Source organism: Lissotriton vulgaris, chromosome 12 (assembly GCF_964263255.1).
Source record: "Lissotriton vulgaris chromosome 12, aLisVul1.2, whole genome shotgun sequence".
Classification (NCBI taxonomy): Eukaryota; Metazoa; Chordata; class Amphibia; order Caudata; family Salamandridae; genus Lissotriton; species Lissotriton vulgaris.
Genome location: NC_141700.1, coordinates 11,894,468 through 11,908,016, shown reverse-complemented (window position 1 = coordinate 11,908,016; position 13,549 = coordinate 11,894,468). Strand labels below are relative to the sequence as shown.

Sequence of the window (13,549 nt, the reverse complement as noted above, 5' to 3'; positions counted from 1 at the left end):
TTATCAAGACGTTCGAATACGTTATGCAAAAAAAATATATATATAATTTTTTTCACAACGAACCCGAATCTATTACTTCTGTATACGAGAGTTTGAAACATTTGGTAATACTCGTATAACGAGCACAAACGAGTATTGCGTTGGAAATATTTGGAAACAGCAAGGAACTTAAGTACCTTAATGTAATTAATCAGTACACATTTTCTTGAAATGTTAAAGAATGACTCTGTTTAAAGTCTGTTCATGTGTGGCATCTTATGTTTTACGTACATGCATACAAACTGGCCAGAATTTTAGAACCGATTCTAGGATTGATTTAAAGTTGTGTGGATGTTGCCTAACGGATAGAGAGGTCAACCTCGAAGCTGGAGGGAAGAGAGGGGAGGGGGGAGGAGAAATGCGACACGGCGGGAAGGGGAGGGGGCGGAGCGGGTCAAATAAACAAACATGCACGCGCCCGTGACTTTTAAGGTCAATGCGCATGCGCATAAGCTTAATGCGCATGCGCATTGACCTTAAAAGTCACGGGCACTGCAAGGAATCGCCACGATTCCTTGCAGTGCAGATAAAGAGTGGATAACTCGCAATAGTCTCGCTTGCTCGATGCGCATGCGCATCGACAGGCGAGACCTAAAAAGTACGGCCACCCATCTTAACTTTCCTGATACTCTGGGTGCAAAGAAGCTTATAGCCACTGGATCTCAACTGGCGAGCCGGGATATACCAGTCTAGTTTCTTACTTAGGTATACTGGGCCTAGCCCATGGAGAGATTTAAACACCAGACATAGAAGTTTAAAAACTGCTCTCTTCCTGATGGGGAGCCAGTGCAACTCTCTCAGCAGAGGTAGAGATGGAGTTTGTGCTGGCTTATTCAATGCCAAGCGTGCCGCTGTATTTTGGACGACTTGCAGCCATGACAACAGATCTTCCCTAATCCCTACCAGTAGAGAGTTTCCGTAATCTAGTCTACTGACTAGAAGCGCCTGTATCAGGACCCTTCTGGTAGAAAGAGGAATCCAAGGGAAGATCTTTCTCAGCATGCGCATCACACCAAAGCACTTGCCTGATAGGGCCTGGACATGCTCCTCCATTGAAAGGCTGTATTCGATTACAATGCCCAAGTTCTTTGCCCATTTTTTGGGAGTGGGAGCTTCTCCTAATTCCGCAGGCCACCACTCCTCAGTCCATAACTCCTCAGCTTTCCCAAACAGTAAGATCTCAGTTTTGTTGGAGTTAAGCTGTAGGAAGTTCTTGCTCACCCAAGTGGCTATTTTTCGCATGCAGATCTTACATCCTTCTCTGGTCACACCGGGATCCTTCTCTATGGGGACTATCCCCTGAGTGCCGTCCGCGTTAGAGCAGGTGTGGAACCCGCAAGATCTAATAATGGTGGCCACGGAGGACACATAGATATTGAACAAGGTGGGACTTAGGATGGAACCCTGTGGTACCCCCCTGTCCACAATTGTAGTCTGGGACACAAATGTGCCCAATTGTACACATTGTGATCTGTCTGACAGAAAACTATGCATCCACTCTAATGCCATCCCTCTGACCCCAATCTCACACAGCGTATCCAGGAGGATTCTGTGAGAGATGGTGTCAAAGGCTGCCGACAGATCTAAGAGGACTAACGTTGTAGGCGTTCCCTCGTCTAACAGCATCCTAATCAAGTCGGTTACCTCCATTAAGGCAGACTCGGTGCTGTAACAAGCACGGAAGCCTGACTGCGAGGGGTCGAGCAGACTATGATGTTCCAGATAGTCTGAAAGTTGTCGGTTAATCAAGGTTTCCATAATTTTTGAGGAGCAAGGGAGAAGAGATGGGTCTACAGTTTTGTAAATCAGGGGGGTCCGATGATGCTTTCTTGGGCAGTGGCTTAAAATACGCCTTCTTCCATTTCAACGGAAAAGAGGACGTCTCTAATGACAGATTGCAGATTTCCATAATTGGATTCAACAGCGCCAGTGCCAGATCTGAGATGATGTGGGGGGGGTGGGAGGAACCACATCTAACGGGTATCCTGACTTAGTGTGTACCAGCAGCGATAAGACTTGCTCAGAAGTGATGGCTGCAAAGGTCTCTAGTCTGGGAGAGGGAGGATTGTCCGGGACCAGTGTTACTGCCCTAATCTCCACTTCCTGATCAAATGAATCATAGATTGTATCAATCTTCTGTCTAAAGTGCATGGCTAGCTCATCACACAACCCCTGTGTGAAAGGGCAGGAAGAGTTGTTAGCTCTAGGAGCAGTAAACTCTTTGAGGATCCTAAAGAGCTCTTTAGAGGAGCCCTTTGCATCGGCGATTCAAGTGGCATATTTAGCCACTTCTGAGCAGCCTGCCAGGAACTGGCCTTGATTAGCCAATCGTCCAAATAGGGGAAGACTTGGTGTTTTTGTCTTCTTAACAATGACGCTACCAGTGCTAGACACTTTATGAAAATTCTGGGTGCTGATTTAAGACCAAAGGGTAAGACTCGAAATCAGGTTAGGGGATGCCGCATTCCCAATGGGCGGGGACATACAAAGGATGTACCAGCTGCCAGTACCTGTAACACTTCTAAATTCAGTATTTTGGGGCACCCCTGAACCTTGAGCCTCAGAGTCCTGTAACCCAAGAACAAGGAATAAGAAGATGCTGCACAGCAAATCTTGAAGACGACGAATGACTTAGCCCCAGCCCTACCGATCTGTCTCCAACTTGAAGAGCCTGTGAAAAAGACCATGCCTGTCCTGCGGCCAGCGACTTCCAAGCACCCCAAGAAGACTGCCACTCTTCAAAAAAGATCTCCCGAAGACAGTGGCCCTATCCAGAAAACTCCAACTTCAAGGACTCCGGATTCAGGCGGATCCGTGACCTCTGCCCACTCTGCACCTGACACCCATGACCTAAGTGGCTTGTCTGTCCTGTGAGGTCTCCCTAGCGATCCAGAGCTTGACTCCATTGGGTGCTGACCTTTCCAGGACTCTACAAAGACGCCTGCAGTCTTTTCATGAAGGGTCCTGCTGAACGCCACCAGCTACAGAAATGAAATTCGAATACCAAACGTTACCCCTGCATCTTAGGCCCCCCGAACATTGGGGAACCCAGCCAATGGTGCCCAGTTCTTCCCCTTTATCCCGACTTACCTGTGCAGCCACTGGTCCCCTTCATCCAGCCTCTTGGTCCGAGCCGGCAGCCTCTTTTTGCAAACAAGGTTCCCCATTGGAAAGCATTGGGTGCCCGACGCTGATCTGCACCCTGCACCCGGCCGCCCCAGAGCCGCTGGTGTAGCTTTGGTGCTGCCTTGTGTGCCCCGTGCTTGTTCTAAACCTTGGGGCCAGTGCCCTAAAACCGCAGGTACCTACCTGCAACCCACACCTCGTGTGGGTGCTCCCAGTCTCCAAGTCTCCATTGACTAACATTGGGCCCAGTGACCTCTGAGCCTGGCTGCCCCAGTGCCGCTGGTGGTGGAGTACCTACCTTAAACTGACCCTTGCCCAGTGTTGGTCTAAACCTTTGAAGACTGGAAGAGTAAGTTGTGTGCTTACTTGTTAATGGATATAAAGTTTGTTACTGTTTTTGATTGACAACAAAAAATTATTTCTGATACTGTAAAATATTGCTATTGCCTTTGAATGACAATTCTTACTGCATTTTTGCAAAGTATTACTACTCTTAAAACTGTTACCTAATTGCAACTGAGTTCCTCTTGGTTCTAAAATAACAAAGTAATAACTTTTTTTATACAAAACAGCTGGTTTGGGATTCAGTCTTTGAGGGTGTGTAATCATTTCTTGCCTGAGTGTGTATAACAAATGCTTAACACAGCCCTCTGATAAGCCTAGTTGGACGTCCACACTACAACAAATAGAGAGCATTATTACAATCTTATTTAGCCTCTGTAAACCTCTGGGGATGCGCTTGACTCAGTTTGGAATAGTACATACAGAGATAGCTTCCTACACAGGGTCTGAAGAGACTTTTCTTGTCCTGGTCAGACATGATGTAGTCTGAGAAAAATAAAGGTTACAACCTTTGCCGTTATCAAGAATTAAAGGCTATGAACTAATATCTGTAATGAAAGGTGAGCAGAGCTCAGAGGAGACTCCCTAGCACGACATGCGGTAAAAGATCTAAGGTCCTGGAGCTTCCATCAGGAGGGTTCTAAAGGGGGCTGCAGCCGGATTGTCCGAGACATGAGTCTGACTCTTATCTAAAGTGACTATAAAAGTAAAAGTCCTAGAGCCTTCGTGCTTTATAGTTATGGTTCTACTACTATTGTAAGGTATTGAGGACTCCCATCTCGACGACAGGGAATGAAAGTTCCAATACTGGAGTAACTTGGGGGAATATCGGGTGGTCCTAGCCCACAGACAAATCCAGTGCATGCCAATGACCTTTAAATCAAGTTTCCAGCCCAGACGCTTGGGGTTAAGATGGTGGGTTGGGCACACAGACACACACCAATCACCCGCTATGCCCTTTGGGCCATATCCAAGCCTTGGAATGTGGTGAAAGGTCGGGTTGGTTCAGGCAGCGCCTCCATCGCCTCCTTTCAGATTCTGGGTATAATTTCCAGAGGGTTATGGGGTTTCTCCCCGGCAGAAGGCTATGCAAATCACTTGAGTGAAGTAAATTTGGAGCAATGTGACAGCAAGACATGCTGTTTGTTTAAAATCATGTATTAACTCAATGCCATTTAAATAAGTAACAAAGACGCAGTCAGAGCACAGTGCCTAGTACTCTTTTCTGGGATGTACTGTTTGGAATTCATGAACATGGACTTCTATACGAGATCCGAGTAGCGTATCTAAAGGGATCAGTCAGACTGAGGATCTCATTACTTTGAAGACGTTCGGCTGCTGGAGTATTCTGTGGAGCAGATGAAGCATACAGACACATTCCTTCAACTAATTGACAAAGCTGTCAAGAGCCTCTTTTGGAGGAATATTCTTTCATCATCAAAGAGGGTTTGTATTGGACTACAGTCCTCGCAAGCTAATCGTCCAGGACAGTACCAAGTAAAGAAAAGTTGCTTCTGTGGCTAAGATAATGTCAGACTACTGCAGATCTGTGGATGAACCTGCTGCCGGCACGGAGTAGCAATGCCTAAATCAGTGATGGAGGCTTCCTTTATCAGGGGGGGTTGTCATCCTGCAGCTCTCACAGTGCTCATATTATTTTAGAATGAGCAATTCGCGTGTCTCAGTCCTCCAGCTTCAAGAAGAATCCTGCTGAAATGCAGTCAAGGAGGCTACAGACACTGAAGGAACAATGGTCATCAATTGTTTTGCCATTGATGCAGCAAGGGTTATTAACTGCGATAAATGCCAAACCCTCTTTTTATATTGGGATGCTAATCAAGTCATTGGCAACAATGGTGCCATTATGCCACCATGTACCTGAGCTTCCTTTCTTGAATCGTCTGAGCTTCTCTAATGGCAGATGGCAAGTCTCTAAAGATAGTGGAACTGAAGCATGAGAAAGAGTGCCAGATGTACAAATGCATTTACTGGTCGCAAACCTTACAATTTGGGAAAATTTGTTTTCGAATGGAGTGATTCGGTAAGAGGTTACTGAATCACTAAATGGGATTAGGAAACACCAAACCGATATAAGGAAGGGGCGTTTTGAAGGGGGTCCCTTCCAAATACTGGTTAATGATGGAGACCTGCTAGCTTGCAAGGTGCCACTGCGAGTCAAACAGTTACACGTGAGGAGTCAATATGACACGCGGGAGGGAAGACGAGCTGCGCACCACTGAAAAGAGTGGATTTCCAGCTCATCTGTGGAGGTAGCGAACAATTGTTTTAAGGGATGTGAAATCACCCCAGGATATTGGTGACACCTCAAAGATCCTTTGTTTTATGTATTTTTGGAAGGCGTGGGATGGTTTGGTGAAGTCAGAGGGCCTCTTTGGTAGTTCTTTGTATGAGGCTCCTCCCCCTCCTCACACAGTGAAATATATTTTCAGGTTGGCAGGTCTGCTGATGGTGTATATTAATTCTTTGCAACCAAAATCCAAACATTACAATGTTACTGACTACTGAAAGGTAGTAACTCATTCATAAATGGGAAGGAGTCCTCAAGGGAACTCATTCCCCATTTAATGCTCACAACATTTTTTAGTATTAGGGACTGGTCCCAAGGACCTCTGCCTACTCCTATAAAAGTTCTCAAAACTTAAATTATTAACTTATTTTAAATATAGCCCGTTTTTCTTTAAAGAAGAGAAGTTTCATTAAAAAAAATCTTTGTTTAAGATTTAGCACAGACATGGTAGTCCTTTGGATGGCAACAAATCTTAATGGGTTTCAATTTGCAACCTACCTCATTAATATGCATAAGGTAGGTTGATTCCGACACACACTGATTTGAATTTTTAAGAACTGCCTATAAGTTTATAGGTTGGTTCTTAAAAATCTTTACTGGTGGCAAACATACTGGTCGAAAATTGCGACTAGAATTTTGTGACCAGGCGATAGTACAAATGGCCGGACGTACCGCTGTGATTTATTTTGTTCAATTAAGGAAAACAGCCTCACTTTTTAACACAAAGTACACTTACTGCACCTAACAGAATATGAACTTAAGTTTCCCAAAGGACCCGAGTGGAACCACAACGAAAGCTTCTGCTCTACAACGGTAGTAAGTACTAGATCTCTCAGTCATTCTGTCCGCCTAAGAGAGCGTTCATTTCCAAAAGGCCCCTAACACTGACCAAGCGGAATCAGGGACACACACTCCCTTCATGGTCACACTTAACTGGTAACAGGAGCAGATACTATTCCGATACCCCCAGCCCTGGACGAAGCTCAGTGCAATTCCATCGCGGAATTTTTCATTGCCAAGGTTGAGCGCATATACGATTCTATGAGCGCTCCCTTGACTGTAAATGAACACCAGTCGGAAGAGGCTGGAGGGATGGGACAACCACTCCCAACGGCGAAGGTCACCAACTGGCAATTGTTTGATGACAGCTCGTTCTTCTCTTTTCTGAGCAGTGTAAGATCGGGCTCACCCCGTGATCCTGTTCCTGCTAAAATCCTAAAGTTACTGGATCTTGAACCCCAACGGGTTCTCATGAGACTCCTACATGCATCCTTAACAGAGTCCCATGCGCTACAGGATTGGAAGAATGCAATGGTTGTTCCTCTCCTAAAAAAGGCCAGAGCTGACACGTCTAACCTCGCAAACTTTAGGCCCATATCCTTGCTGCCTGTTCTCTCTAAAGTGCTGGAAAGGCACGTTAACATCCAGCTAAACCATCTCGTGGAAAGCTTGGGATTCTTACACTCTTCCCAGTCTGGCTTTCGTGCGCATTTCTCCACCGAGACGGCCCTGCTGGGGGTGACGGAGAGGTTGCGGCAAGGTATCGACCGCGGGGAAACATCTGCACTCATCCTTTTGGATTTGAGTGCGGCGTTCGATACCGTGTCCCATTCCATTCTTTTGAACTCTCTCCGGTCCCTGGGAGTGGACCGTCCTGCGCTAGCCTGCATTGCCTCCTTTTTAAGTGAGCGCACCTTCCAGGTTTTTTCCACAAAAGCCACATCTGACACATGTCTATCGGCGCACGGCGTTCCGCAGGGGTCCATACTCAGCCCCCTGTTGTTTAACATTTATGTTAGACCCCTGGCTACCATCGCGGAGGATGCGGGGCTGACTATTTTTTCATACGCCGATGACACCCAAGTGGTTTTCTCCCTTTCCAGCAGCGAGTGTAACAGTGTATCGGTCCTGAAGTCCGGATTGTCTCGTATGGATGAGTTGATGCAGAGGCATTTCCTTAAGTTAAACCGTGACAAAACCGAGGTTGTCATCTTGGGAAAGCATAAAGATCTCTGGGGCCCGCAACACTGGCCCAGTGATATGGGACCCCTTCCCCAACCAACATCTGTGGTCCGTAACCACGGATTTCTCATAGATGATAAACTCTCTATGAGGCAGCAGGCCACTAAGGTGGCCGCCATCTGCTTTGCCACCTTGCGATGGCTCCAGAAAATCCTATGGATGCTGCCCCATGCCACCAGGAGAGCCGTAGTCCAGGCGTTAGTAACCTCTCGCCTGGATTATGGTAATGTCCTCTACATCGGTGCCGACGTAGCAACCATTAACAAATTCCAGGTTGTACAAAACTCGTCGGCCCGACTTCTTCTTAACATCCCGAGGAGATCATCGGCCTCACAGGCTCATCGAGATCTACATTAGCTCAGGGTCTCTAGCCGTATTAAATTTAAAGCCCTGTGTTACCTTTTTAAAATCAAGCAAGGCACGGCCCCAAAATACTTGCAAAGTCTTGTTCAACCCTACAAGCCTAGTCGCACTTTAAGATCGTCAGCCAATTGCGACTTCATTGTTCCTAGATTTAAACTTGCAAGGATGGGGGGGGGGGGGGGGGGGGGGGGGGAAGAGCCTTCTCCCATCTAGGTCCCAAATATTGGAACGCGCTACCAATTGCCCTAAAATCCGAGACAAACCTACTTTGTTTCCGGAGAAAATTGAAAACTATGCTTTTTTAAAAGATCCATTAGCTGCTGCTTTTTGTTCTATGGTATTTCTGCTTTGTCCTTTCTTCTTCAGTCTATCCCTTGCGCCGGGAAACCCATTGCAGGTAGCTGTTGCGCATTACAAATTCAAATAAATAAATAAAATAAATAAATAAATACTTGAAATAGCAGCACTGCAGAGCTATGAAGACACAAACAAAACTGTGGACTAGCGTAGCCTGCGTTATTTATGTTGTAGCAGAACAAGTAGGTTTGGTTAATTTCCAACTTGAAAACTAAGTTGATTCCAAGAAGATTCTGAGGCTCTTGTTAAAGTCCTCATGGGCTGGTTACCTCGCTGGCTCGGTTGACGCCTGGCAGTATAACTAAGTGAAGCATCTCCTGTCCTGTGGAAGGGGAGAGGAGCTAGACGGGGAGCTCATCACAAACTGCCTCTCTAAGGTGTTTCATTGGCTGGCCCTGCACCAATTGAAATGCAACCCAGACAAGACTGAGATCACGATTTTTGGGGTTTCTTCCCCATACCTCCTGAGATCTCGCTGGCCTTAAGATTCCCCGCAGAGGGCCCTCAACAGAGCTCTGTAAGGAATCTAGGTATCAAATTTGATAGCACCCTCTCCTCTCGACCTCAGATCCAAGCTCTGATCAGTTCCTGTTTCGGTATACTACGGATGCTGAAAAGATTCCCAACTCATGTCCGAGTCGGCCATGAAGAAGGTTATCCAGGCTCTGATCACCTCGAGACTGGATTATGGGAACGCCCTTTACCTTGACCTCCCAGAGTACCTTCTGAGTAGACTTCAGGTGGTGCCGAACTCGCTGACCAGACTCCTACTTAAACTACCCCCTAGTTCTCACATGAACGCTCATTTAAAGGCCCTCCGCTGGCTCCCAGTGAAAAAGAGGGTACAATTTAAGGCCATGGTTTTAGTGCACAAGGCCTGCATGGCTCAGGAGCAGGCTGCCTCAGAGAGAGGATTCAGGACTACATTCCGGCTCGCACTTGGCATGCTTCCTCTGCACATCTGGCGAAAGTCCCTCTGATCTACGGACTTAGAAGTGTCGGCAGAGCCTTTTCTTATTTGGGGCCCCTTAATTGGAATAAGCTCCAGAGGGACTTGAGCCTAACCAGTTATCTTCCTGCTTTTAAAAAGAAACTGAAAACTTGGCTTTTCACACTATCTGTTTAGTTTTCCAAGCTGGTGCTGTGTGTCTTTAGCGCTAGGCACTCTTCCGAGGAGCTGCGCCCTGTATACATTGCTGTAACATAACCTAACATGAGAGGGTTATGCAGAGCATGCAACTTTGATTTCTGTAGTAGAACACAACCATGCTGCTCCCTGGCAATCATGGGAACATTTGAGGACATTCAAGAAGGCGGCTCGAACAGACTGAGGAAGAGCTGTTTCTGCACACTGGCGCACAAAGGATAGAAGAGTTAGATATTAAAAATAAAGTGGAGAAATAATATTTCTTGTTAATATAAGAATCTTCTTAAATATGATAGCTGGCACATACTTGCTGTCTTCATTCATTCCATATTTGGCCTCTGGAGCAGCTTGAGATATTTGAAGTGAGTGCGTCTCAAGTTGAGGAGGCATGTCAATGCTCACCTGCTGCAAGGCGGCGTTCACGTTTGAAGTGAGTGCGTCTCAAGTGGAGGATGTATGTCAATGCTCACCTGCTGCAACGCGGCGTTCTGACGCATGTACTCCTCGTGCAGCTTCTCCACTAGGTTCTGCACCATGCCAGACTGCACATGCAGCAAGATGTCCCACCAGTCATAGCCGGTCACCATGCAGTACTCCAACAGGAACAGGAGGTGGCAGAGCGAGGTGTTTAGGTCCAGCATATGGCCCATGGATGGGGAAATGCGCATCATGCTCAGCTGAGGGGGACAGGAAGAGAGAATGAGGGTGAGGGACACAATACAGAACAGGAGCAGCAAATGACATGATACTGGGGGGGAAGAGCGTAAGGGCGAGGAGAAGATACAGGAAAGGCAGAGCAAGAAGAGGAGAGGGGAGACAAAACGAAGCAGGAGTGCGAGGGTCAAGATACAGTGCAATGGGAGATAATTATGCAATAAAAGGGGGGAGCAGAAGCCCGAGCACAAGATACACAACAGGCGAAGTGAGAACAATAGGAGCGGAGACTAAAAGAGGGCATGAAGGTGAGGGACAATATACAGGAAAGGAGGGACAAGAGTACAAGATGTGGGGAGACAAAAAGAGCTTGAGTGTGAGGGACAGTGTACAGGACAGGTGGAGAGAGAGAGATCACCAGAGGAATGAGAACAGAAACCGAGAATGAGGGTGAGGGAAAAGATGCAAGAGTCAACATCAAGGGTGGCACCAGAGGAACTAAACAATCTTACTTTTCCGTGGTTATCAATCCCGACCAGAGCGAGCGATGTCCAGGACATCTGCATGGCTTTGAAGTGCACAGAGGGGCCTCCGGTACGCTGGCGCTTCACCGCCTGCTCGTCCACTGGGCGTTGGGTGGCAGAGCCATAGTACACCGCCATGGTTTGCAGGGAGAGACGGTGCACAATGTGGGCACTGCCATCATGAAACGCCAAAGCCAGGCCTTTGAAGGAAGGAAATGAAGAAAAGTTGTGGTCAGAGCCTACTGCTGACTAGTCTCTTAATACGACATTTGCTTAGAGAATGAATGGCTGGATCCATCTTGCTCTCCCTTTCAGCAATTCTTGAGTATGAAAGGGGTGATTATATTTAAATAACAAAAGGTAGGTTCTGTCCAGCTGCTACATAGGGAGTTAAAAAACACAATAAAACAAACAAAAAATATGTTTATTCTACACAGGTTTGAGCTGTTGGAGTTGGATTAGAAGAGAGTGTCAAAGTGAGGCTTGAAAGGAGAGACACCTTCACCTTTAGTTTATCAATGAAAAAAGGGAAATTGTCAGAACATTAATGGACAGAAGCCGGTTCCACACTAAAAAGTAAGGAACGATCTTGTCCTGAGGACTTCAAGGGCGCGGACAGTGCAAACCTTCAAAAGTGAGACAAGCAAACAGAAAGCAAGACCTGCCTCTTAGAGGAAGGAAGGCGGTGAAAGGCCACACAGGAAGGTGAGTCCTGGCTGTTCCGGATGTGTTGCCCTTACTGGCCATTTAACAAATGTATTCATGCAGAAAAATCTCAGTCATATTCATGCTAGTAATTGCCTCACACAGGTCACTTGTGCTTACAGGCCTCAGGTAAATCACTCCTCTGACTTTATATGCAGCTAAGAATACTCTTTTGCAAAAACGCCTGTTCTGTTTCGAGTTAAACATGGCTCCACTATTTGCTAAAGATTATTTTATTCTCTGCCTGCACTGAGCTGAAAGTCCAAGCATGCTGTGTTAAGCTTAAGCCGGTGTCCATAGCAGCTCACGCTGTCCTCGGCGGCTGCTGTTTGCCATCTCATCTAAGGACCAATGATCCAACATGAATCCGCAACCCAACACACTCTGAACAATATGGTCTTTACACAGTTTTTACACTCACCCAGGCCAGGGTAGAACTTTGTTTCATTGGCCACTTTCAGGTCGGTTGTGGTCAGGGAGATGGGCAGCTTGGGCAGTGCCACGGCGGAGACGCGGTCCAGGTCGTTGGTGGCAGAGAGGATCCGCCATTTCAAGATCATCGGCTGCTTGTCTCCCACTGAGAAAGAAGAGAGCTTCAGTTACTGTCAGGCGTGAGCCAAAGGGATGCAATTCCTGTCACAGGATGGATGCATGAGGTACTCTAGAAAAGAGCTAAGGCAACCATTAGCCATGCAGGATTACCAGCCCTTGTAGATGTGCCTGAAAATCTAGATTTTTGTATCAGTGATCAAAGACACAGTTTTTTTAACCTTTAACATCAGTTTATAGGGAACTAGTGTACTTGGCATAAAATGAGTGCACTATGATCTTTAGGTATTCTTTATGTACATACAGAGCCTTCAATTTAAAGCAGCTGCATTTGCACAGTGCTTCACATGTGCAAACCCTACCCAAGATGCAGCAAAGTCCAATTTGAGTTGTGCAGTAACTCAAAAGAACTTCCACCGTCAAATAACAAGATAACATGTCATTCTTCATGAGCTAGACAAGGGGTTTACAAGGTTTGCAGCCATGTGGTAATGAGCTACAGATTCTTCAAAATCCTGACTGCCTTTACTGGGGAAGATGAAAACCCAATGGGCCTGCTCTGTGAAATGGGACAATAGCTGCAGTGGCAATGAAGTAGGAAGACTCGGCGCTTTCAGCATTGGAAACAACTTGTTTTTTTCCCTCTTCTCGATGCTGTTCAGCATCAAAGCCAAAATGATGCCCAACGCCTTTCAAAGGTGAGTCCTATTGGCTTTTCCAATGCTTGTACACTTTTTCCAATGAGGAGAGGCTTTAAGAGTGCCCATTGTCCTAAGCCTTGAGCTTCGAAGATGAGATGGTACTCCAGGTGCTGTATCAAGCGCATACCCAAAAGTCTAGGTTGTGTGACAACCGTACCCTGACAGGTGTGAGCAGCGAGCACCACTTGTGAAGCCGCTGAGAGGAGCCTGGACGCGAAAGGGTGCGGAGCAATGTATGGGTTTCATCAATCAAGTTTAAGTGCTTTCAGCCCACGCATCCTCGTTAAGAAACCAAACAGAAGATGATGAGATCTCTGGAGACCCCAAGCAGCTGTCTCAGCAGAAATAGCAGCAAGTGTGAGCTACCCTCAAAGCAGGATCAGCTCTCGTCATTAAATTGCTCGTTATGTTCGCTGCCCAAAAGAGCATATTCAAGATCTTTCTTTTTAGTCACATGACACATCTAACCTTTCCACATTATGCTAGAGGAAGTAGCAAGTATGCAGGAAGTGGGTAGAAAACGACAAAAGGGTAATAGGGGAGGATGAAGCAATGAGCCGCTAGGAGAGGTTCCCTGTGCTCCAACTGTGGCACGTGGGCCCACACGCGTGCTCCGACAGCCCACCGATCTGAGCTGCTGCCACCACGCAAAGGTGTAGTAAGCAGAATCTCAAAGCAGACACATTTGACAGCAGCCCCCATTTGTACCACA

At 46.7% G+C, this 13,549-nt stretch overlaps 1 protein-coding gene across 1 annotated transcript in view; it reads right to left on the bottom strand.

Annotated features, from left to right (window-relative positions):
- MED16 (mediator complex subunit 16) overlaps window positions 1-13,549 on the bottom strand; it is a 110,912-nt gene that overhangs the window by 43,624 nt on the left and 53,739 nt on the right. Inside the window, exons 7-9 of the mRNA XM_086946721.1 lie at window positions 12,009-12,164; window positions 10,871-11,082; window positions 10,175-10,381 (exon numbers count right to left, since the gene is read on the bottom strand). Coding sequence (XP_086802847.1) covers window positions 10,175-10,381; window positions 10,871-11,082; window positions 12,009-12,164 — 575 coding nt within the window. The remainder of the gene's footprint in view (window positions 1-10,174; window positions 10,382-10,870; window positions 11,083-12,008; window positions 12,165-13,549) is intronic.